At 45.6% G+C, this 23,842-nt stretch overlaps 1 protein-coding gene across 1 annotated transcript; it reads left to right on the forward strand.

The window, feature by feature from the left end:
- Positions 1–6,520: 6,520 nt before the first annotated feature.
- SNCG (synuclein gamma) lies at positions 6,521–23,685 on the forward strand. The gene is made up of 5 exons (XM_009272537.1): positions 6,521–6,843; positions 11,962–12,003; positions 12,885–13,012; positions 22,018–22,104; positions 23,295–23,685. Exons 1-5 carry the CDS (start codon positions 6,723–6,725, stop codon positions 23,313–23,315), a joined length of 399 nt encoding a protein of 132 aa, XP_009270812.1. The 5' UTR covers positions 6,521–6,722; the 3' UTR covers positions 23,316–23,685.
- Positions 23,686–23,842: the final 157 nt, after the last annotated feature.

Genomic DNA, 23,842 nt, shown 5'->3' on the forward strand with positions numbered 1-23,842 from the left:
TTGGATCTGGACCCCTCTCCTTCTGATTGCCCCTCTTTTGTGCTTACTGGAAGAACCTAGAGATCTGCAGAAATGCCTTTACTGACCTGTGACAGACACCGCTGGATAAGAGCGATTAAGCCCCAGGGCAGCGACAGTGGCACGTGGGGCAAAGCAGAGAGAGGTCTTGATAATTTTAAGGGCAAAACCTGCTCTTGCTGTTGTAGTCACTTCTCCAGGGAGATGAAATCACAACTTCTGGACTGAAGACTGAAAGAAATAAGCAACTTCCCTCTGTTCCTTCCTGCTGCTTTTATTTCAGAATTGTGTGCATCCTGCTATAATGCATGTTAATGTGTGAATATTTTATGTGCCGTGTTTCACATACAAATATGCCCTTCTTACAGCTAACTGGATGTGACCTAAGTATTATGTATATTTACTTAATAAGACCCCTTACTGGGAAGGAACTGCAACAAACATGAGACAAAACAAACAACAGGCTTATAACCTGAACAGCTGTGTGATTGTGGCTTGCAGAAAAGTGATTTTTGTGCTACGAATATTGAAGTTGTCCCACTTGTGACCTACTTCCAAACCCTTACTTGTCTTTCAATATATACCTTTCCACTTCGTCTTAACTCAGCCATTAAATCTTTTTTCTTTGTGGATGTGATGCCTCCTAAGTGGTGGGGCAAGGTTTCTCTGCCATCCTCCTGGCTCGGAACATCTGCTGCTCCTTCAGGTGCAAGAACCCATTCTCTGCGCCTTTGTAACGGTGCTGCCTACGAGTGCAGCCATTGGGAGGCACAGATTGCTCAGCCATTTGCAAGTTAATAATTCAGCATGACTTTTTGGTAGCAGTTATGAAAGATGTTAAAATATTGAGCATGCTGGGGACTGATGTCTCTTTCCTTGTGATGGGCATAGCATAGGATGCCGCCACGAACACGTGGAAGATGAGAGTTATTCAAAGCACCCTCCTTACTCAACAACACTAGTTAAGATTTCTGTCTAATAACTGTCCTGATTTGGGGTGTCTGTATAACATATTCAGGTTATACCGTTGGTTCATAATATTTGATTTAGTGGCAGACTGAGCTGTAAGTTTTCTTGCTGAACATCCGTAGAGGAACAGGTATGAGGAGTACCCATTTAGGAACACGATACATCTCAACTTTGCCTCTTTTTTTGAGCTGGTGCCTCAGCGTGGAACCAGGGAAAACAGACATATAAGGTCGTTTGCGGTAACGATTTGCTCATTGCCTTCTGAGGTCAGCCTCTTCTAGGAGGTACCTGCTGGATGAGAAAGGCAACTGTGCACCAGCTAACACAGATACCCGTTCACTGTTCAGTTGCCTAATTTAGGCTTGGTGTACCTTATGGAGCTGGATACTCCTGCTGGAATGGAAGAAATGGAAGAAGACAAATCAAATATAAAACATAGTTTGGAAAATGATTTGGAAATAGGTGTTACTCCAAACGTGTAGGTGAAACCCTACCAGTAAACATGATAATAGCGGTGTGGAGATGTTTGGATCTGCCCTGATACTTCTCAGAAGTTTCTAGCAGGTCTCAGAACAGCTAGCCAAAAAAACCCACACCACTTGCTCTCTATTTTGGCAACAAAATTCGACAGGTGACAGATATTGTTCCTCCACTCTTGGTCCCCAGTCATTAGTGGCTTTTTTTACCTGTGTCCTTATTCATGAAAATACTTTTCCCCCAAGTATTTCTGAGAAATGCTTCTTCAAACTGTTTTCGGTCTTGAAGGAGTTGATATTGCCAGTTACACCAGACTCATCGGTATGCCCTGGGATCTTGCAGTCAGCTGTCAGGACTACCCTTGCCCTGTCTGGTCATTATAACCACCTACACTAAACACAGCTCTTAACCCCCTCTAATGTTGCCCACCCCGAGAATTCAGTGTCCCGTTTGCAGTTCCATAATCAAGTTGTCAAATAGTGTCGTGGTCTTCTGGATGATCTGCTTAAGGTGTAAAATCCCATCTTGGCCCCTTTCTGTTTGTTTAGAGTCAGAGCCCTGCAGCTGCAGTTCGATAGGAGATGGGTGACCACACAGTAAACAGTGCCAAACAATACTCTTGATAAATGACTTGTACATACTTGGAAAGCAAATGCTCTGGCTATTTCAGTCGGTTTCTCTCTGGAGAAAGAGCCCTCAGAAATTAAATTTTCAGTTAATAGATTCCATTTTTTGTTTGTTTGTTTTGTATCTTCCCAGATTCACTGCCTGCTCCATAATGCTCTTAAATCTATATTATAGCCTTAAATTCAGAATCTGAGTATTTAAAAGGAAAAAAAAAAAAGTCTTGGAAAAAATGTTGAAAAGCTGGAATTATTTTAATAAGCATGTGTTTCTTTAGATTCATATATCCCAGCTCTAAATCTCTGAATCAGGCTGAATAACTGGAAGGATTTTATTTCTGGGAAGATGGATAGGACAGTTTTGTTGATAGCTGCACAGCAAGGGGATAACTTCTCATCAGGCGTTTTCAGATCTGGAAAACGCTGTCTCATTCCCTGCCCGCTGCCGATGCGCACACAGGCCTGTGCAGCAGCTCCGGGAAAGGGGAGCGAGGGGCGAGGAGTGTCAGGAGGGGGGCTGCTGGGCTAGGAAGGATTCCTTTCGGTGGTCTGTCCTTCAGAGGAGGACGACGAATTCTTGTGGACTATATTTTTATTGGTTTGCTCAAAAGCTATCAATGGTATTCAACGGCAGAGATCAGTCACGAAAGACTGCTGAGTGCTGTACTGGCAGCACTCTGCTCGCCGTATGTGTGCCTTAAAAACGGCTCGTCCATCAGCCTTCACGCTTTTCATTCCCTGGCAGAGGAAATTACTCATTAACTATGCAAACGTACATGCAGGGATTCAAGTCCTAAACTGTTTGCCAAGAGGATGTCAGACAGAACGGCTTGTTTTCGTTAGGGCATGAAAAAATGAATGCTCTGAGACAGTTCTCCTTTCGGCATTCTGAAGTTTTCATAACTGGAGAGACAGAGAGGGAGGATTTCTGTTTACATAGAGCAAGGTCTGATCCTGTTAATGTTAATATTATTCTCCATACAAAAACTTCCTGAACAAAGGATATTTACCAGCCACAAAAGCAGTCTGTCTTTCCTTTCCTTACCTGTCTTTCAAACACCGTGCACCATTTAAATACTTCAGTAGAATATGACCAAATCCCACTCCTTTCATCCAGCAAGATGCCTTTGTCGGCTGGTAGTCTCCAGCGTAAGTTCATCGTTAAAGGACGAGGTTAAGGTTTAGTTGCAATTGGGAAAATTAAAGAGGGAAGAGACACAAATGAAGTAAAATCCTGTTTTAAATCTGTTTAAAATCCTGTTTTAATCTGTTTAATCCTGTTTTAATCTGTTGCAGACACAGAGAAAAGTCAGGCACTAGAGGACAGGGAATCTTGATTTCTGCTTTGCATTGTTTTCTTTCCCTTGTGTCTGCACTTTGGGAATAGGTAGAGTTGAGTTAGACTTGTCTTGCCCATATTCCAGAATTACTGGCAGGCACTGCACAGGCCTGCTTCCAGATGTTAGCCACCAACACCTGGAGAGAGGTTTTAGGCACGTGGGAGGTGGGGAACTGCACCTTTCATAAACTCTCCAGAAACTACGGTGTTATGCAGCAAGGGACTCGATGAACAAACCCGAGCAGACAGAATTCAGACTTTAAATGAACAACGGTTGGATGGTTTGTCATTGCACAAATCAAGACGAGACTTTCTTTTGGTATTATGCAGATCAGCTAAATGTTTGTGAAATACAAATTTGTTTACAATGTGATATGAATGAAACTCGATAGAAAAAAATGGAAACTTAATGTCTAGCTTAACTGGCTTCTCCCCAGCGTCCCAAGGTAGATAACAGAGAAAAAGAGGTTGCTGCCAGGTGAGATGGGAGCTTGGGTTCTCTGAATTGCCCACTGGAGGAGCTTCTCTTTAGCCGCTGATTATGTTATCTAATACAAGGGAGAAATTGTTTTTCAGGCACAAAGTTGAGATCCTCGCAAAATCTGAAAGCCAAGGTTGCTTACATTAAATCCTGTTGTTAGGTTTGTCCGAGGCAGGACTGGCAGCAAATCAGAAATGAATCCTCTGCTTAGAATAGAAATAGGGTACCACAGTTGCCATGGGGTGGCAAACGTTCAGGAGCCGTTATTGATGCCTGCCCTATATAGATCACCTACGATGTTGTCCTGAGTCCAGAGCTTTCCTAAAAGGGTTTCAAGGTAAAACAATGCCTGTGCAAACTGCCTGGTGCCTTGGGAGTGATCCAACGGCATTTAAATGCCTCTTGTGAGCTCTTTCTGAAGGTCATCGGGAGAGGAGAATGCAGGAAAGGAGTATCCCGCTCGAGTACTGGCGAATTCAATCTGGTGATGATTCATGTTTCGCATTCCAGGATGGCTTGATGTTTCATGTATTTGTCACCTTTTATAGCAATGCAAAATATGTAGAACTCAATTGTACAAATCACAATGATGGAACAAGAGCTTAACAAAATCAAAATACATTTCTCACTCAGCCTTATCAGGTTAGACATTTTGCAAATACCAGTAAAACCCATACCCCTGGGAAGTGCTGTACTCTGCTTTAATGCTCTTTGAAAGCCTAGTGAAAAAGGCAATGAGCCCGGTAACAATTCCCAAAGATGGCAAATTCACTTTTTACCAAATGTAGTAAAAACAAGACTCCTGCCCTGTGCCTAATGAAATCAATGGGAGTCTTGTGGCTGACTCCGAGAGCAGCTAGCTTAAACCACTAGTCGTATGATACAATAAAAACACATATATCTTCAATTTAAGAATACACTGGCAGCAGAAACGAGCACCAGCCGTGCACCTTGGATAGCGGTCAATCAGCCACCTAAAGGAAATTTTGAAAGATGGTAAGAAAAACCTTTTTTCACTCCTTGCTGCAACAGTCTAGAGCAATGAGAGCTCTTATAATAACTGGTATGTTGTGATGGCCTTCCTCTGAATCTTGCACTTTTTTTAATTAACAGTTGATAAATTTATTAGTCTGTCAGAGATTTGGCTCCTCTACATTCAAATGGAAATTTGTTCTTCATTTATAAGTAAGGAGACCCATTTGTGAGAAAAAGATTAAGAAATCTGTATGTTATTTTCCAGATCAACAGTCTTTCAATTGTTACAGTATGGAGTAAAAAAACCCACTCCCCAAAACTAAAGAAATAAGCTTACTTCCACAGTAAGAACTATGTTTGTGTACATGTCTGCATGTATGTACAGACATGTCATTTTTTACTTTTGTCTTTTCTCTGTAGTCATTCCCCGTCTGACCCTTCCAGGCTGATAACTTGCGGCAGCAGTGGCTCATGGACCACTACACTTCATGACGTTACGGTGTGCTACCCTCCCATAACGCCGTTAAACCCCTCAATTTCGTATTCCTTACCAGGCAGGTAAGGAAAAGCAGCCAAAGCTGGTCAGGGTTTGTGCTCAGAGACCAGTGCTCCACGGCGTCCGTAGTTTGAGATGTGACACCATTAAATAATGATAAAAATAAATAATCACCTTGTTGCACCAGCAATTGCTTTCACAGGTGCTTGTGTTGAATTTCAGTTTGTGCTAGTGGGACAACAGCTACTTCAGAAAACAGTTTAGCTTGAGTTTAACTTTAAGCACCTTAGGATATCCAACTGTGATTAATGATCATACGTTTTGGTATTTTTTCCTAGCGAGGCCTTGAGGCTGGATGGATCCTCTGTGCAAACTGTAAGATTTCCCCAGTCAGTTCTCAGCTGGATGATTTTCTCGCCCCGCTGTGCTCTGCGGCACAGACTTGCGACGTGAGTGATGGCGTTGGTGTAAAATGTCGTCTCCCTCTGCAGCGGCAGAGCTCTGTCTACAGCAGCTCAGAGAAACAAATAGGAAACAGGATTTCCCCCAACAGGCATCTGATTTTTCAGAAATGAACCATTGTAACGGGATGTGCAGCTGAGCAAAAACCATAATTTATACCAAATGCCTTGAGGGGCCAACTTCAGACTTGACAAACATGGCAAGTGGGGCTTCCAGCTCCCTTCACTTGTGCACCAATCTCCACCTGGTTCCCTTTTTCTCTCAGCATTTACTAGAAATAATGTTCTTGTTATGGTTTTGTGCAGGATGGGTTCTGGTAACTGCCAGACCAAGAAACCTGACCCTGTTTGCTTGCTACAAACGCCACCAGCTTTACATGCTCTCCAGCCTCTGGGAACCCTTGTGCTTGCCTCTTGCTGCAGCCTTGGGGAGATGCCCTTTCAGGAACTCAGCTCTTCAGATAAAATTTTTCCTCTTCACATGAGAGCATCCTTGAGTGAGAGCATTGCAGCATACTTTAAAAGCTTTATCTGTCTGGAAATTTTCCAGACAGTCCCTTACGTACCGATGTCGTCCTCCTCCTCCTCTCCCCCTCCCTTCTTAAATCTTCCCAAGCAGATCCATATCATTAATATTTCAGTATCAGCTGTTCACAGGCATTGGCTACACTGCAGCGCACTTCAGCAATAAGAGCCGGCAGAGTCTGTGAGGTTTGCCACACTGCCTTCATCCAGCGGAGGAGTAAGAGCAAAGACAGAGACTGGCAGAGAAACCGAGTATCCACCGAGGGTAAGGCTGCGTATTGCAGTCCCAGTCTTGAGGCGCTTTTTGCTGCTGTCCCTCACGCAGATCGCCCAGGTAATACCCTAGCAAGCAGCAAGAATGGATGTCTTTAAGAAAGGTTTCTCCATTGCTAAAGAAGGTGTGGTGGCTGCTGCAGAGAAGACCAAGCAGGGAGTGACGGAGGCTGCGGAGAAGACTAAAGAAGGGGTGATGTATGTAGGTAAGAGAGAACTATTTTCAGTCTACGTTTGAGCATGAACTGCCGCATAGATTGTCTCTGAGAAAGTCTGGGGAAATTATATTGTGGCTAAAGCTTGGGAGTGAATGGCAGGAGGTCTGGATAACATCCTCAGCTCTGCCACGGAGTGGCTGTGTAAGCCTGGGGTGCCACATCCTCCCCGCGCCTCAGTTTCCCCAACTGCAAATTAAACATAGAAATGGCCACTACTTCAGGGGAGGCAGAACTAATGCAATGTTGAGGAGCATATGCCCAGGTGGAAGGTTTCTGTTATGACTATTCGCTGATTGTTTGCAGGGTGAGTCACTCACTCTCCAAGCAGCCAAGCACTGCTGATCTCCGCATCACCTCCACGCTGCGAGAGACACGCTGATGAGGTCCCTGAGAGGAGCCAGCAGCGTTATTAAGTGGGGACTGCAGGATGCATCTGTTTCCCCACAAACATACTGTTTTATCCTGAAATCCTTCTCCTGTTCACTGACCTGTTTCATTCCCCATGCGCACGTTAATCTTGCGTTACAAGGGATACCCAAATTCATTTTGCCCGAAGGATAGGGTCTGGAAAACAACATGCCTGATGTCCTGCTAGAGACCTCTCTCACAGTTAATGTGCTGTTTCAGAAACCTTCCCTTCAAGGTCACCCTCGAAACCTGCTATCTCCACTATCTAGCACATATAATTATATGGCTGGATGGTCAGATATTCCAGATACTATAAAATCTATGAAGTCTTAGGTTCCCAAGACTGATTACCTCGGTGCTGATTACTGCATCTCACACAGCTTTTTATGTTTGCTAGATGTGGGAGTGAGGGGTTTTTTTTAGTAGGAAAGTTTACATGCAGGCTCTTCCTGCTATCATGCTGCAACATCCACAGCTGTATGTAGCTACTATACTTAAAACAGTTATATTGGCAATAGCTACTGATATATATTTGTAAATTACAAATGAAACACAAGTTTTACGTGTGGCAGATCCGGTAATGTCTTCATCCCGAAATTTTAAACGCTCGACTGTTGGCATGCTGTGAATGAACGTGTGTAACAGTTCACATTTCAATTTGAAGCTGACTCACAAGAAAAAAGGTAAACAGCATCCCTGTAAATAATTAAACTAACCACAATAACTGAAACACCAGCCTGTGAAACATCACATCCAGGTGTCAAATTGTGGCATCCCTACTGCTCTGGCTGCTTCCTGATTTGAGCGATGTCAGAAAGGATTATTCCAAATTTTTTACGTAATTCCTCACATCTCTGTTCAGTCATGGTGTACGCCTCCATGCTGTGGGCTGTTTTACATCTCTGCACAGCCATGAGGTAGAGTCTGCTCATGAGATTCCAACCTTTTCAATAAAGTTTTCTAAAAGCCTTCTTAAAATGTACATCTCTGAATGAGGACCAAATAAGGATCAAGGTGAAGGTGAAGTGCTTTCTCCTTTTCTTTTTTTGTTTTGGTTTGTTGGGTTTTTTGGTATACCGCCAATTCCTGCCCTGTCATGCACTGGGTAGTGCTTTGCCTTGGGGCTGATTCAGTTCCTGTTGCACGCTGGGGGATGCTCAGCCCTTTTGGGGAATATTCAGTCTTTCACAGGCAGGAAAAGCAAAGACCAGACGCTGTTTATCTCAGAGAATTGCTTTTTAAATAGAGAAGGTGGAGGCCAGGTATATTGATTAAAACGGGAGTGATGAGTGTGTTGTCTGTGCCACCTTTTCTCACTCTGTGACACATGAAGGGTTAATCAGAGACCTGAGCTGTTCCTTCCTTGCTCCTTCCTTTGCAGACCCCTATCTTGGCAGCTTGGTCCGGAGCGTTGTTACGTGACGCAACCTGAATTTTTGATGCCAGGAGAAAATAATACTTGTATAAAAGCTTGAGGGTCTTTTCAGAAGGCCAGGAAAGAGGGGCGAACCCCAAAGCTTAGGATGGATTAAGTGGATCCCTGACTTCTATTCAGGTTTGTGTTAACTCATCACTGACTCTCCAAGGAGGATTCCAGATGTCTGGGCACAACCACCACATCTGGTGAGTCACTTGCTGCTGCCCCAGGAGAAAAAAATGCTCATTCAGAGGCATCTGCCTGGAGTGGATGGTGTCATCGGGGCTCTGCGGCCACCTCGTCCCTCCTCTCTGAGCCACGCAGGTTCAGTTCCCACAAGCCATGCCAGAGCCCGAGGTGCCTCCCTCCTGTGCTAGCACTGCAATGCGGTTCACAGCTGGGCTGGTTAGAGATGCTGCCATCGCCGGGGGAGTCACGAGCGTGGGGTGCTCCTGCCCCGCTGCGTGGCTTGCTGAGCGTGTAGGGTAGAGGGTGCACGAAAAGAGAGAGAAATCCTGTAGCAGGGGCCACCTTTGCACTTAGTAAAAATCACGGTCTGCTCTCCAAACGGTAACAGCCTCTGGGTATACCGAAGTGGCTGTGGGTTCTTGCACAGTTGATGTGTATCCAGAAGTTGATTCAACGGGCTGTCTTTTTTATTTGGTTTAAATAGGGGGATAAGCGATGCCGAAGTTAATTAATGAAGTTAATGCAAAGCTGCGTCAGAGTATTGAGTATAAGGTCATTAGTACTGTTTAATACTGTAATTCAGGAAGCCTCAACAAAGAATGCACTTCTAGTTTTCCAGAACGGCTTTCGACCATGCATGTCGCAGAAAGCCCCAACGCACCAAGCTCTACTTAAATGAAGTGACTCCAGCGCGAACTCCTGCAGGACTTACAGCACATCATAATATCCTTTTCTACTACAACTCTTTTCCCACTGCACAGCGCTCCACCACCTCAGCCGCACCCTTGCGATACCACAGCTCTCTCAGATGACTCACAGCACTCAGAAGAGGCAGGATGCGTGAACTGTTAATTCTGTGCACACAAGCTGCAGGCAAGGACTAATGAGTGAAATGAGATTGAGCCTCAGGTGATGATTGCTTTCTGACTCAACAGATGCGGGTTGCTGGCGAGGATATACGCCGAAGGTCAGGTTTCATGTGGTGCATAATGGATGCTGAGCCTGAGTCACTGGGTGTGTTCAGGAGACAGGGTTAGGAAGATGAGGCAAGCTCTCCCCAGCGGCGGCACTTCCCACTGCCATTGCTTCTGCCGTGAAATGGATTCGGGTATTTTTCTTCTACCTGCATCCCTCCTTCCTGGAATTATTTTCCATCAGAAAATATGGCACCCACCCGCTCCCCTCCCCCTGCAAAAGAATTGAGCCCAGATAGTCATCTTAAATCAGAAGTCTGGTAAAAAAAATATATGAAAGTACAGCTCTTGTCTCACTAAGCATGTTTACTGCAAAATTGAAATGTATGCAAGGCTGGTACAGTAAATTATATATTTTTGCCTACCTAACAGCTGCTTTTTGACCAAAAAACAGCAAAGAAGGGCTAAGCTTGAACATCTGTGTCTGATGTGAGAAGATCTTGTACGCCAAATCAATATTGTGGCATTTATTGGAATGGCACTGGGAGGGAAACTGAAGCAGGATGACGTCTGAAATGAACTGTGTGCGTTTGGCCCGTTCAGGAGCTCACGATCACGGCTTGAGACTTGCATCTGCTCTGCTCACTGCTGTGCTTCTGTACACACTTGTATATCACGGGCATCATTATTAAATCCAGTTTACAGCAGTGCACACGTATCATATGCGTCATTAGGAATTGCTGTTTACAGCAGTAACGAGTATAAAGTACAGAGATTTCACCTCTTCTGTTTTAACACAGTTCAGGAGGGTGGAGTGAACTGCTGAGGGCATATTGTAGTAGAACAGCTTTGTTCTTCCCCGGGCAACTGTTACAACCACCAAAATAAATCAACAATTGAGAATTACATTCAATAATACATAACATGTATCAGGCAGAACAGAGCTGGGCTGGATCTGTCGTTATCAGGGCGCTGCACCTGGTTTGTTTTTCAGGCTGTTAATGAGAACGAGATGTGGTTTGTAGCTGATTTCTCCCACCACACCCATGGATGCTCCAGTACCTCTGGAGTTGAAGATCTGCCTGGCGCTCTATTTCTATCGTTTTGACAGTTGGCCATAAAAATGCTTTTGTTGTATCCGTATAGGAAACTTTAAAAGAGCCTGTATAGGTGCAGATGATTTACAAAATACAGTAAAGTGGGACCAGTGGAGCCTTTTGGCACGTGGTGTTTATTTAACTTCCAACAGAGATAAATTTGATCCTTTATTTTTGTAAAGTGAAAAAGCATCTAGTTACTGTGGGGGCTGCCCATCTACCGTATGATTTAACATACATGCTGCAGTATACAAACAGAAGGGACGTATAGCAGGTCACTTCAAGCTTGGAGGAAAACTGCAGATATTAATTATTCCTTAAGGGCTACTTGTGGTGCAAACTGAATGCCCTCACATCCTGTTAGCTTTTCTGCCTTGAGAACAGCGAGATAAATTACAATGTAAGCATACATATGGTGTACTTTCATAATTTGAGATAAAACCATCTGCATTCTGTGTATCGCTGCAAGCAGGCACTTGCAGCCTAGGCTGAGGCACCAAAATGGGAATCTAGTAAGTAGGTATGTAGTAGGAGGGTGGTTGTTCTGTAAATTCAGCCTCAAGTTTCTCCAGAGTCTTTATTAGAGGTATAGAATGCAGCTTGAAATGACCACTGCAGCCAAGTGTCCTGCTGAAAGGCAGGGGAGAGTCACAGGTGGGACTCTGCGCCTTGAAAGACTGAAGTAGGTGAGATTTCACCAGGTCACTTAATGTACATTCATTTTTACAATTAGCTTAACATTGATTTACCTCCGCTCAACTGTTCTTTACATTTTGGAAGTATTTCCCGGACAATTTTTCCTACTTAAGCATGCTATAATCAAGATTTTTCAGGTCTAAGCATCTCAGGACAATTTGTGGTTGAAGTTACCCAACTCCCGACACAAAGGTACTCATTGACTTCACGGGGGAAGGAAACTGGTCCCTTCTGCCGCGTCTACAAATGGGTTGTGTCTTAGCAGGAGGTGCCGGCAGCACCATGGCTCCCACCGCACCTAGTGAGAACAGAAAGCCATCCATGTCCAGAAGCCAGAGGGTTCTTTGCCAGGTAGCACTGATGGACCGTGTGTTTCCTTTCACAGGCACCAAAACCAAGGAAGGCGTAGTGCAAAGTGTGACCTCAGGTAAGAGGACAGCCCTGAGAGGGACGTGGAAATCTGTCATGTGTTGCTGGACCTCTTGATAAGGCCATCGTTGCTGCCAAATGGAAGGTCTCTGGGGGACACCGCGGATCTGTGTGACCTTCCATTTGATGAATGGAGGATGCTTGCCAGGAGCGATGGTGCAGGGTCTGGCATTTGCCGTGCACGTGGATGGGAGAAAATATTTAATCAGTAGAGCAGGTCAAAAAAAAATCTAACAAATGTCACTTGGCAGACTCGGATGATTCACAGCAATTTAGACATCTCACGATGCCAAGAGAGCTGCCCAGCATGCAGAGGGGGTTTACCTGCACCAGTTCCTGTCGGACCAGAACTGTGGTCTTTGGGAGACTCCTGTCAGGCAGTCACAGAGTCAGGCACCCTAAGGGATCTTTCTAGGTATCCCAAGCTCCAAGGCTGGGCAGCCTTCTGAACTGCCTTGAAGAGAGATGAATGGATCCTTTCCCTGGAGAATTTTGTGACTAAATTGCTCCCCCCCCCCCACCCAGGTGTATTAAATCAAAGGGAAGGTACCCAGAGAGAGGTCATACGCAGTCTGCAATGCAAAATACCTTATTTGCACAGTTGTCTCGGTATCCTACAGTGAATTTTTCATTCTCCAGTTGCCCACAAAGACTGACAGGCTGCAGTGCTGCTCTCTGAGCAGCATTTTGAGTCAGACAAAACCCTTGTGTACATGATCTACATTCAGATGTGATCTCACATAAAAAAATCCAAATAAGGACTGTACCAGGGCCGATTTCTTCTCTTACCTCGATGCAATCATTTTATTGTCCCAGTGAATTTGGCAGCCTCTTGGCAGTGCCTAGCTCATTGACTTTCTGCTTTTGTTGAAATCCCAGTTGCTGAGAAGACCAAAGAGCAGGCCAATGTGGTGGGAGAAGCTGTAGTAGCCAGTGTGAACACAGTGGCAAACAAGACTGTAGAAGGAGCAGAGACCATCGTGGCCACTACAGGAGTTGTAAAAAAGGTATGTTTGTTTCTCTGGTGATGTGCAGGACAGAAGAGTCGTCTTTGGATTACATTTAAAATACCCGCAAACATTTACAGTTGATGGTTTTACTTATTCAATGAGAGGGTTTCAGCAATATCTGCATTTATATAATACTTATATTATTATATAATGCTTACTACATAATCACAGAATCATTTCGTTTGGAAGGGACCTCGAGATCATCTAGTCCAACCCCCTTAGGGTCAACGAGAGCAGGTTGCCCAGGCCTGTGTCCAGTTGGGTTTTGAATATTTCCACGGATGGAGACTCCACAATATCCCTGGGCAGCCTGTGTCAGCATTTGACCACCCTCACAGGAAAAAAAAGAAGTGTTTTCTTGTGTTCAGATGGACACGTTAATCGATTTGTGCCCATTGCGTCTTGTCCCGTCGGTGGGCACTGCTGGCAAGAGTCCGGCTCCACATTTTCTCATGAATGTAGAAAAGCATTTTTTCCAGGGACTTGAGCAGAAATACAGCCAGGCTGCGGCGAGCATCTGCCCAGAGTCAGAGCTCTGGGGCATGCTGGGCGTGAAGGAGCAGGAGCTCAGCGCTTGCCCTCGCACCTGGCCGGTGCCTGTGCAACGCGCAGCCTTGGCCCCGGCCCCGGCAGCTCCGCAGGCAGAAGAGGGCAGCAGCAATTCAGGCACAGCCCGGTCCCGGCAGAGAGCCTGACCCTCCTGCTCTTCTTTGTGCTGGTTTTGACAACAAGCAAGTGCTGGTTGATAAAGGCCCGCGTGACCCAAATTGTGCACAGATTAAGCCAGGTTCGGACAAGGCGTCTTCTGTCCTCCAGCCTAATTTGACAAACTGGGTTGCTTCAAGTGAGGGGATTAAGGGGCGTGTGAAGGAGCAGAACAGCTCCCTAGAGGAAGGCAAAGTTGATCATTAGAGAAGATGCTTTCACCGGGTGGTAACAAACAGCAACCATTTGTACAGTAGACGAGGCTCACACTTGGCAGCTCTGTGGTAAGCCCGGCTGCGTTTCCCCCCTTCAGCGAGCTGTGGTCAGTAGCGTTGATAGCGACATGAGCTAGATGAGTCACAACAAACCCAAACCCAGAATCAAAGCGAAGCGAGGCTGGCCAAAATTGTTTTAATTGTTCAGACAGTTGGCTGATGAATTTCCTGACCTGCACGTAAACACATTGTGATGTGAAACAAAACTTCTACACACTATATAAATCCTGAGAGAATAGCCTAACAAAAGAGGAGAACAGCAGCTACGAGTGACGCAAAATGTCCTCCTGAAAGCATGTGAAAAGGGCAGATACAGAAGTTCTGCTAAGCCCTTGGGATAAGATTAATCTCTATTCCCACAGGGAACAGCAGTTAGGCTGCGGGAGTGCAAACAGTGATTTCTAATTCCGTGGGGCCAGACTACACCCTCCTGCCTTTTGACTGACCAGGTGTGGGGTGGTTGACCCAGGAGAGCTAGGAATTTGCTGATGGTAGGAATCCGTCCTGCAGATACCAAACTGTCTCCCCTTCTGGCAAGGACTGAGCAGCAGCAATCCTCTTCCCCTTTTGTCCTAAGTGAGAGCCTTCTCTCAAAGACTGATGAGCTACAACATACAGGTGGTAATTTCACAGCTCAAACCGGCTGACGTTACCTGTTTCCATCCTTGTGCAAATAATCCCTTAGAAAATCAGCAATTCCTTCACCTTAGTAATGGTGCTGGGTTATGCGGACTGCAGGCAATATACAAAAGCCGTGAGTTTTCCAGAGGGTTAAAGCATTAAGCATCTGAACTGTCATTCTGGCACCTTCTGTTGACGTCCACCTGCTTAGAGTTAAAATGGGGATTGATCAAGAAATAAAAAAGTGGGCTGTGGCCCACGCCAAAGGGCAGACTAAATGAGGGAGCCAGGAAACTGCTTCGGATACAGTATCATGGTGTCATGCCAAATAGCAGAGGTGGGCAGCAGAATGAAAACAGAAGGAGAAAAGCAAGGCAAAAGAAGTCACAGGAGAAAGAAATTCAGGAAAAATGTTTGTTTCTGTGAAAGAGAGGGGTTATTTACTCTAGCATTTTACTTCAGCTTAAATTAGGAGTGCCAATCTTCCAGTCATCCTCATTCACCATACTTCAGTTGCGTCCACTAGTTACCTTTTGGACAGCAATGTCACGGAAGATGGAGCTCTGAGTGCATCCCAGCTGCTAATGATTAATGGCCATGGGGCCAGAGCTGCTCCCGAGGGAGGGCCCTGAAAGGAGTAGAGGGGTTGTGCTGGGCTCTTGGCACCAGCTGTTTTCTCTACAGACCTGCTCCTATTGTGCTGCACAGCTTGCTAATGGAAATAGAGCCAGAGGCTGCCAAGAGCAGCACCGGGCGCTGTAATGCATTTGAGAGACCCGCTGGAGACAGATACACTAAGAAGAGTGATAAGGTATAGCAGATAGATGTTTAAAAAATAAATACCTACTGTCGAAGTCTTGCAATCCTGAAATTATACACAAGCATTCCAGCCCCTGAAGTTTGAGAGAGCTGTTGCATCCAGTCCTGAGACTTGCTCATGCTCCATCCCGTCCTCCTTCTTTTTAATTGCAAAGAGCAGTTGCTAATGTCTTATTTCTGTTTTCAACTATCTCCAGTATTGTTCCCTGCTGACTTTGTAGGGGAGTTGTTCAAAGCACCGGGGGATCTGCATGAATGCATGGGGGGCACTGAGCAGTGCTACCAGATGACTCGAATCTGGGGAGTGGAGTGGCCTAGGAGGCATGTCCCCAGCTCAGCGCTCCCAGTATTAGTATCAATTATGGAGAGCTTGTTGACATTTAATCTGTGCGTTTGGCAGCTGGGGTCAGTGGCAGGCACATACTGGCAAGGAGTGGGGAACTCTAAGGATTCTGGATTAAGTTTTGCTTGGGGCAGCAGCTGCAGGGTGGTTGAGCTCTGTGGGTGTATTGGATGGCGACTTTGGTCGTGGGGAAGAATCCAGCCCTTCATGGAACATGGCAGGTGCTGAAATGTGGACACACGTGGGGCAGTTGGCAGCCCGCTGCTCTTTGCTGTCCTCGGCGGGAGCACTTGGAGCCAGGCAGAAGGAAATGGGGCTGAAGTAACTCTACGCCTACGGAGGGGTGCCAAGCACCAGACGAGAGCAACCTCGAGTAACATTGGCATCGCCTAGTAGGGCTTTGGCACTGGCCTGGTCACTGCTAACTGAGTACAAGAAAGTATCGACTGATTTGGAGGAGGTTTTAAGTATTAAGTAAAAAATATGTAAGTTAAAAGACTATAAACCCTCCACAATTTTTCTGATGTGCAAAGGAATGAGACCCATCAGTACTGCGTTGTGTCTGTGCGTCTGGACCCGTGCCAGTCCCTGGGGTGGACATTAAGGGATTTCAGTGAGATAACCACCCACTAAATATCCCTGTATTAGAAGAGGATTAATTCTTCATCTGCATGACACAGCACAAAGTTTGCTGCATTGCAGCCACCACGTGGCTGGGGACGAGCACGTGTACATACACACAGACACACACACGCACACACTCACAAAATGTCCCTCGGAGACTGGAGGAATTTCCCCAGTAGCTGATGCTTCCCTACACCCTCCACCTGGATCTTCCCTTTAGATCTGTTTGCCCTGTCAGTTTTTATATGGTCTAGTTGTCAGTTCACGGCTCTGTCATTTTGAATTGGGATTGATCTTTTTGTTCTTTCACTCCATTAATTATTTGAGCAGTCGTCAGTTATGTGCAACCCGCTGGGTGTATTCGTTGGATCACATTGTTTCTCTCTGCGCTTGATCTAGCACATGTGTACCGTACCCGTACTGCAGCTTATTGCTTTCATAACCATTTTGAATACGAACAGTTGGCGTTCATGGCCTTAATTCTGTTCACTTAAACCCTGCGACGCCACCGATGCTAAGATAGTTGCACCAAAGGAATTAGAAGCAGAAACTGATGAGTGACCTCCCTGTTTAGGTTAGTTTGGGCAGGGCGAGTGCCATTTAGGAGAGAGCAACCAAGGGCATCTGAGAGGCCGCGGAGGGCAGAGCTGCTAAGCAGGAGGAGCAGGGAAATCAACAGCCAAACTACCTTACAATTAAGTAGAATAAATAGTTGAAGCTCTTCCCCTTTGTATTCAGGCTTCATCCTTTGTATTCAAGCTTCACTGTACTTCACTGATGCAGTGATGCATCCCGGTGGTATCCTTCAGCGTCCCACGGAGCAGGGGAGACTGCAAAAGCAGCGTGGGGTGGGATACTCTGCCTACAGGCACTTTTTTTGTGCTTCCCTCTCAGTCTCATTAGTGCATCCAGGCGTACATTTTTCACATGCAGAATAGCTGAGTTAGTGGCTAAAATCTACAAGACTGTGTGTGTGCTTCATGGTTAAAGGCTGTGCCCCAGTAATCCTGTAGGATAATAAAGTAAACATTATCAAATATGTATTATTTGTATAAGCAGCCCCAGGAAACCCTGAGAGTCTGGCTGTGAGCTGGATGAAAACAAAGCTACCCCAAGAGTCCACCTGGATTTGTAGGGTAAGACAGGAATCCCGCGCGCCCGTCTGTCTGTCCTGTCGGTGGGTCCTCTCGCTTTAATCACGAGTTGGCCTCTTAGTCAGAGCTGTCAGCATCACTCTGAGAACTTTCAGCCCGAAACCCATCCAGGACAGCCTGCCCATAGGACCTGTCAGGTTGCCTGAGGGTTTACAAGGGAGTGGTTTGGGGATACTGCCAAGGAGCATTGCTTTTGCTCCAACACCCAAGGTCAAGAGCACTACAGGAGGCTGAACCTTTCTCCGCCTTATGCAACTGATGTCCCATTGTGGGCTCTTAAATTTGTAGCAGATCAGGTTGCCAGTGAGTCTCTCTGGTTTTACAGCCTTAAAATAATAATAATAAAAAAAGAAATCTTGCTTGCCACTGAATTTGTTGAGTTTTTGATGAGTAATGTTCCAGCACCCAACATTTAGACTCTGCATGCTCTCTCTGTTAGATAAGGAAGATAATCCTGATAAGGCTGTTTATCTCAGAATTTTTGGGAATGGTGAAAAAAACCCCACTGGCCTATAACATAATATGGATAAAAATATAAATTCCATTTCATGTATGGGCTCAGCCAGTGGAACATACAACACAGTCGCTGAGCTGAACAAGGGAATTTCGTAGAACCTGTGAAATAGAGAAATCTGAAGAATCAAATTGTAATTAATTTTTTTTTCCAAATCTGTGGACTTTTAAAATCTGGTTTTAAAAAACATATTAAAATATCTGAACCCAGAAGCCTGTATTAAGACCTCTTATATATTCTATATACAAATGTATTTTTATATATATAAAAAATATTTTAAAACTTGTATAGTATACCTGTAATGAATTCTAAGGTCTTGTGTTTCACTTAACTATTATGTTAAACTACTTTGTTTTTCTCTCTTCTCCAGCCAAAAAGTTTCACACCCCCCCCAAAAAAAAAAAAAGAAGAAAACAGCCCATAACAAACTAAATCTTTTTTTTAATTTTAAATACTTTTTCTAAGACAATACATAATTTCTGAGGGGGGGAAAAAGTCTGCTTGCTGTTTAAGAGCAGGATGAGCGTTACTAACTACTTCATGGTTGCAACATGCCTTTCCCTTAGAACATTTCATCCCTTTTAACGAGGAGATGAACACTGAAAGGGACGGCAAAGTTCTTGCTGTCCTCCAGAGAAGCTGGATTTTCACCTTTGCTTTCTTGCCCAGCATCACGCTGGGAGTCAGCGTTATAGCTGGGGTTGGCACCCAGGAATTTCTGGCTCTTCCTCCAAAGTGAAGACCCTTAAATCACATGGTCCTCCTCTGTATATTGTTCTCCTGACTAGTCACCGAAATCCCCAGCCAGCTAACGCCCAGCTGAAGAATGCAGCCCTTCCTCACCGCAGGCTCGCTATTCTGGGCAGGGTGGGAAGCGCGTGAGAAAAGGCCTGTGTGGCGATGTCCCTAGCACAGCCTGACACCTCTTCATCCTGCGATTGTGCTGGTTCCTCCACCACAGTTTAAAAACACTCTCCAGAAACATGGTTGCTTCCCTTTCTAAAAATAGATGGATGAGTCACTTCTATCCTTCTGGAGCAGAGTCTTGGCAGAGAGCACGATTTAAGGGCTATAATAAGCAGCACATTAGCTGAACAGGGGTTCTTCAGCCCACCCATCACTCTTGGATGCAGTGTCCTGAGGATGGTCCTGAGGAAGGGATCCCCTTTTCCATGACTGTTTCCACATCTGCCGGAGCCGAGCTCCCTGCCCACAGGAAGAGTAGGTGGTCATGCCCTGTGGAAAGATGGGGTGCCCTGCACTTGTCCTTGTGTTCCTATGAGCTGTCCCCCGGTTTTCCCAACACAGCTCAGCGCCTTAGGCAGTCGCCTTTGATTCACCTTCACGATTTCACACGGCAGCTGGTAACCCCACCTGCAAAAAACCTACGAAGCGCCTGCTGTTGCAGCTATTGTCTTTGGCTTGCATTGCAGGTTTCTTTTCTTTCCACTTAACTGTCAAAAAAACTGCTTGTAAAGCTTCAAAATACAATTTGAGGCTATTTACCTGCTTTGACCTAACGTGCACTGTTGAGTTATAAGGTGTAGTCCTTTTTATATGGCCCTATACGCGTATGAAGTCTTTTAAAGCCACAGACTGGATCCTGAAGCCGGATCAGCCTCCATAAATTCAGAGTAGTGAGCTCTGTTTGCTGACACCAGGAGAGTTCGCTCGTTTTGGAAAGGCTGCGGCTAAGTGTCTCCATCAGAGCGGTGCCCTGTCCCCAGCAGCATCGGGTCCCTGCTGCGCCGGGAACCAGAGACCAGAAACTGGTCTCCGTGATGTGCACAATTTGATGATGGTTACCTGGGTTTACTTAACACAGATCAGGCCGATACTAGCGAGAATCATTTCAGCCAACAACGCGATGCAAATTAAGGGCACGTTTCTTAGGAAAAAAAAAAAAAAATCACACTGTACTTTTCATATGGGGACACCCCCGGTGCATGGCTCGCTCTGTAAACAAACTAATTGACTCTCGGCAGGGAGGTGAAGGGAATGCCTGGAGCTGCGGCAGACATCAGTACTGGGCTGCAGCTCATATTTTGGCCATTTTCTTTCTTTGGTGGATTAATCTCTTACGGTAGCTTGTGTGGAGAGCAGGAAGCCCATGGCAGGACAGCCAGGTTGTGGCGCTTCCATCTCCCGGCTCCCCTTCCTGCCAAAAATGATGGATCAGAAGCCCAATTTCCAGCTTAAATTTCATGGGATCTACCTTATATCTATGTAACTCTGTGAAATATGTCTGTTTTTTCCTTTTTATTTCACATCACCTCTTCTTCCCTAATTCGCTCCCAACAGCAGCGGGGGTGTTCTCCTACTGATAAGAACAGTTGTGACTGGACAGGAAAATAAGGACACGCATGAAAATGAAGAGCGGAGTCCCCCAAAACACACGGAGTATAAAGTTCTGTTTACAATAGGTTTGACAGGGACATTTGATTTGCACTGCATCAACAGCAGCACCAGGGAAAGTGGTGGCCTTGTGTTTCCGAAGTATTGAAATTCAAATGATACATCTCCCTTCCATGCAAAGTTGACTTTCCCTTTACGTAATATATGTCTCAGGTTCCTTCTATGGTGGCCCTGACTTCATATGGTGTCCTGGTTTCGGCAGGGAGAGAGTTAATTTCCTTCCTAGCAGCTGGTACAGTGCTGTGTTTTGGATTTAGGGTGAGAACAACGTTGATAACACACCGATGTTTTAGTTGTTGCTGAGCAGTGCTTACACTAGGCAAGGACTTTTCAGCTTCTCATGCCCTACCAGCGAGAAGCTGGGAGGGGGCACAGCCAGGACAGCTGACCCGCGGTGACCGCTGCTCGGGAACTGGCTGGGCATCGGTCGGCGGGTGGTGAGCAACTGCATTGTGCATCACTATCACTTATTTTGTATATTCTTTTATCATTATTATTTTTTTCCCTTCCTTTTCTGTCCTATTAAACTGTCTTTATCTCAACCCACGAATTTTACTTTTTTTCCCCCGATTCTCTCCCCCATCCTGCTGCAGCGGCAGGCAGTGAGCGAAGGGCTGTGTGGTGTTTAGCTGCCTGCCGGGTTAAACCACAACATATGGGAAAAGAGAGTAAAAACTCAGGGATGCTGCTGGGCACGTGCTCAAAGGGAACAGAGCAGCTTTGTAATTTTAGCCGAGTTCCCTGGCGATTCGGGGCTGGACTATAGAGGTCCCGCTATTTCTGCTTTCCCCTGCTCTTGCTGACTGATTCCACAAAGGTGCATTTCTGCTTTCTGTCCATCCCCTGTGCACATCCAGCACCGTCAGGATTTTTGTCTTCTCTTCCCACGTGGCCAAATCACGTTTAAAGTAATTGCTTGGTAATCTAATCTTTTCTGTTCTTCTTTGAATAGGAAGGTAGCTGAGAGATGTGAGGAAGTAGCTAAAAGAGCCCGAAGTGCTTATGAAAATGCTTGCACTTCAAACACAAAGGAAAGCTTACCCTTTGATAATGAAATTTTATCTGAGGCATGACATTAATGCCACCACAATATTGCTGTATCTGAAATTAGTATTAGTCTATGCAATGAGTGCTTAGGGTAAGATAATGTAGGGAAAGGCTAGGCATAATCTATCTTACTCCAGGTAAATTTATTTGTTGCTCCCAAATCTCTTCACACTGAAGGAGTCAAAGCTCTGTTTGGTCTCAGTGACGGGAAAGAAAACTTCAGAAAAAGAACTGATTTTCTGTGTGAAAAAGACCCTAAACGAGGCTGTAAGAAATTGAATTGCTTTTTCATAGACATCTGCTCTAACAAGCTGCACAAAAAATGGATTTCGAGCAATATTTGCCATCTATTGAACCCGGCATTTTATTCGCACGTGTAATGCTCAAACCCATCTCGCGCAGTCTGCTCAAGTAGTCTGTCTGAGCTTAGGGCGATGGCTCTGCGTGTGCTGGTAAGGACAAACATCTCGCTTGTGACTTGGCAGGAGGACCTGGCTGCGCCGCAGCCGCCCGAGCAGCCGGGGGCGGCGGGAGAGGGGGCCCCGGCAGCAAGCACAGACAGAGGCGGAGAGGTAAGGTGATGCCACAGCCATGACTGCCCCGCGGTCCCCGGGCTCTCGAGGCCGCACGTGGACTTTTTCTGCGTTACTGGTTTCCCCCGGGACAATCTCCCCTTTGCTTTCTGTGGTTATAGGTCTGCCGCACGTCGAGCCCATCGGTATTCCCACTTTTCATGAGTTATTTGACCAAAACCTGAGCTCATCGGCTCTCTCTTTTGCCGCTTCCTTTTTTGGGACCAAGACTTTGCCATGATTGGACAGATTCTGAACTGCTGCCTGATTTGGGCTGATTTTGGGGTGTAAACAGACATATAATAGTTAATGCTTTCCTATGGTTTTATCATCACATGGAATAGCTTTTTCCTGGTTGCAGCCATGCTTTAGAAGAGCTTTAGATAACATTAGATTTTTCTATAGATTTTTAGACAACAAGTTAGGTTTTTCCACATTTAAATTAGTTCTTTTAATTTTTGATCTATTCTACCTGCAAAGTCCTTTTGAAGCCCTAGGTCAAATGTCAGTCTCTGGGCCAATTTCAGCTCTTGAACAAGGGAGGACGACCTCTTATTGTCCAACATGGATGCTTTAAATGGACAAACGCTTCTCACGTGGTATATCCTTTACAGTTTTGGTCCTAAGGCCTTTGGCTGCCCACCCCACAAGGCCCGCAGTACTGTCTGCACCCAAACTCCCCATTTTTCAGCTTCTCTGAAGCTCAGACTCTTTTCACGGTGCCTGAAGCTCCCAAAAGTCTCGGCTTGCACCTACCACCCTCCGCCAGCCATTGCCCCCCCCCCCCCGGTTGCCAGTCCCAAAAATGAGCCCCGCTAACCCGACTGACTTCATGGCTGCACAAGTGCTAATGTCGGGCTGCGCGTCGGGGCGGGAGGCAGACCTGGCAGCAGAAAGCAGGACACTCCTGCCGGTGCCAGCCCGGCCCCGTGTTAGCTCAACCTCAACCACGAGTGAAATCACATCCTCGTTTTCCCCGGAGGCCTGAGTTACAGCAGGAGTCTGTCTGGTTCCCCGAAGGAAGGGGTAATTCATTTATTTTCTGCACCACATACGGTCCTTATTGTTATGCAGTTGTTTATGGGGGTTTTATGTAGTGACTTGCCAGCATTGATTTTTCTCCTGATTTTATTTATATATGTTTTCCGCTGGAAATGTTTAACTGTTTTCCTATCTTACTTCTCTCACAGGGTGAAAATGAAGGCAATTAATCAACTTAGGGACTCCTAGCTCAAAAGAGAGCATTCCAAGAGCATACGTGGAAATATTAGCTGACACTCCAACAGGAAAATCCCGCTCTCCGTAGGCTAACTACATTCAGCTCTGTAGTCTTTCACTTGCCTCATAAACCAATCGTACAATATATGTAAGCCAGACTCCTCTGATTGTAAGTAAAGTGCAGCCGTGTACCAGGGTGTGTGTCCCCCTCCCCACCTCCCTCGTGGCTTCCCGACCCGCTCGCTTTGCGTGTTTTGGTCGGACTCACTGATCTGTGTCGCACGTCCATCTGCACCGGCACTTGGGATCTCTAGGTATCGTGGAAATATTTTTTTTTAAACTAATAAAAAAGTGTTTGAACAAGTTTTTTTGTTTTGTCAGTTTTATTTGCACCTTTTAGACGTTGAGCCTTCCAAACCGATGAACTCTTCCTGTAAAGGTGTGGTATTAAAATACAAGGATCTCAGGACTGTAATGGCCTTAGATCGTGATGTAAAAGATGGGGAATAATGAAAAATTG

Source organism: Aptenodytes forsteri, unplaced genomic scaffold, assembly GCF_000699145.1.
Source record: "Aptenodytes forsteri isolate BGI_AS27 unplaced genomic scaffold, ASM69914v1 Scaffold106, whole genome shotgun sequence".
In the NCBI taxonomy this organism is placed as follows: Eukaryota; Metazoa; Chordata; class Aves; order Sphenisciformes; family Spheniscidae; genus Aptenodytes; species Aptenodytes forsteri.

Coding starts and splice junctions, on each gene's coding strand:
- SNCG (XM_009272537.1), top strand. CDS start 6,723: ATGGATGTCTTTAAGAAAGGTTTCTCCATTGCTAAAGAAGGTGTGGTG. Junction 12,004..12,884: donor AGTGCAAAGTGTGACCTCAG/GTAAGAGGACAG, acceptor TTGAAATCCCAG/TTGCTGAGAAGACCAAAGAG. Junction 13,013..22,017: donor CTACAGGAGTTGTAAAAAAG/GTATGTTTGTTT, acceptor GTGACTTGGCAG/GAGGACCTGGCTGCGCCGCA.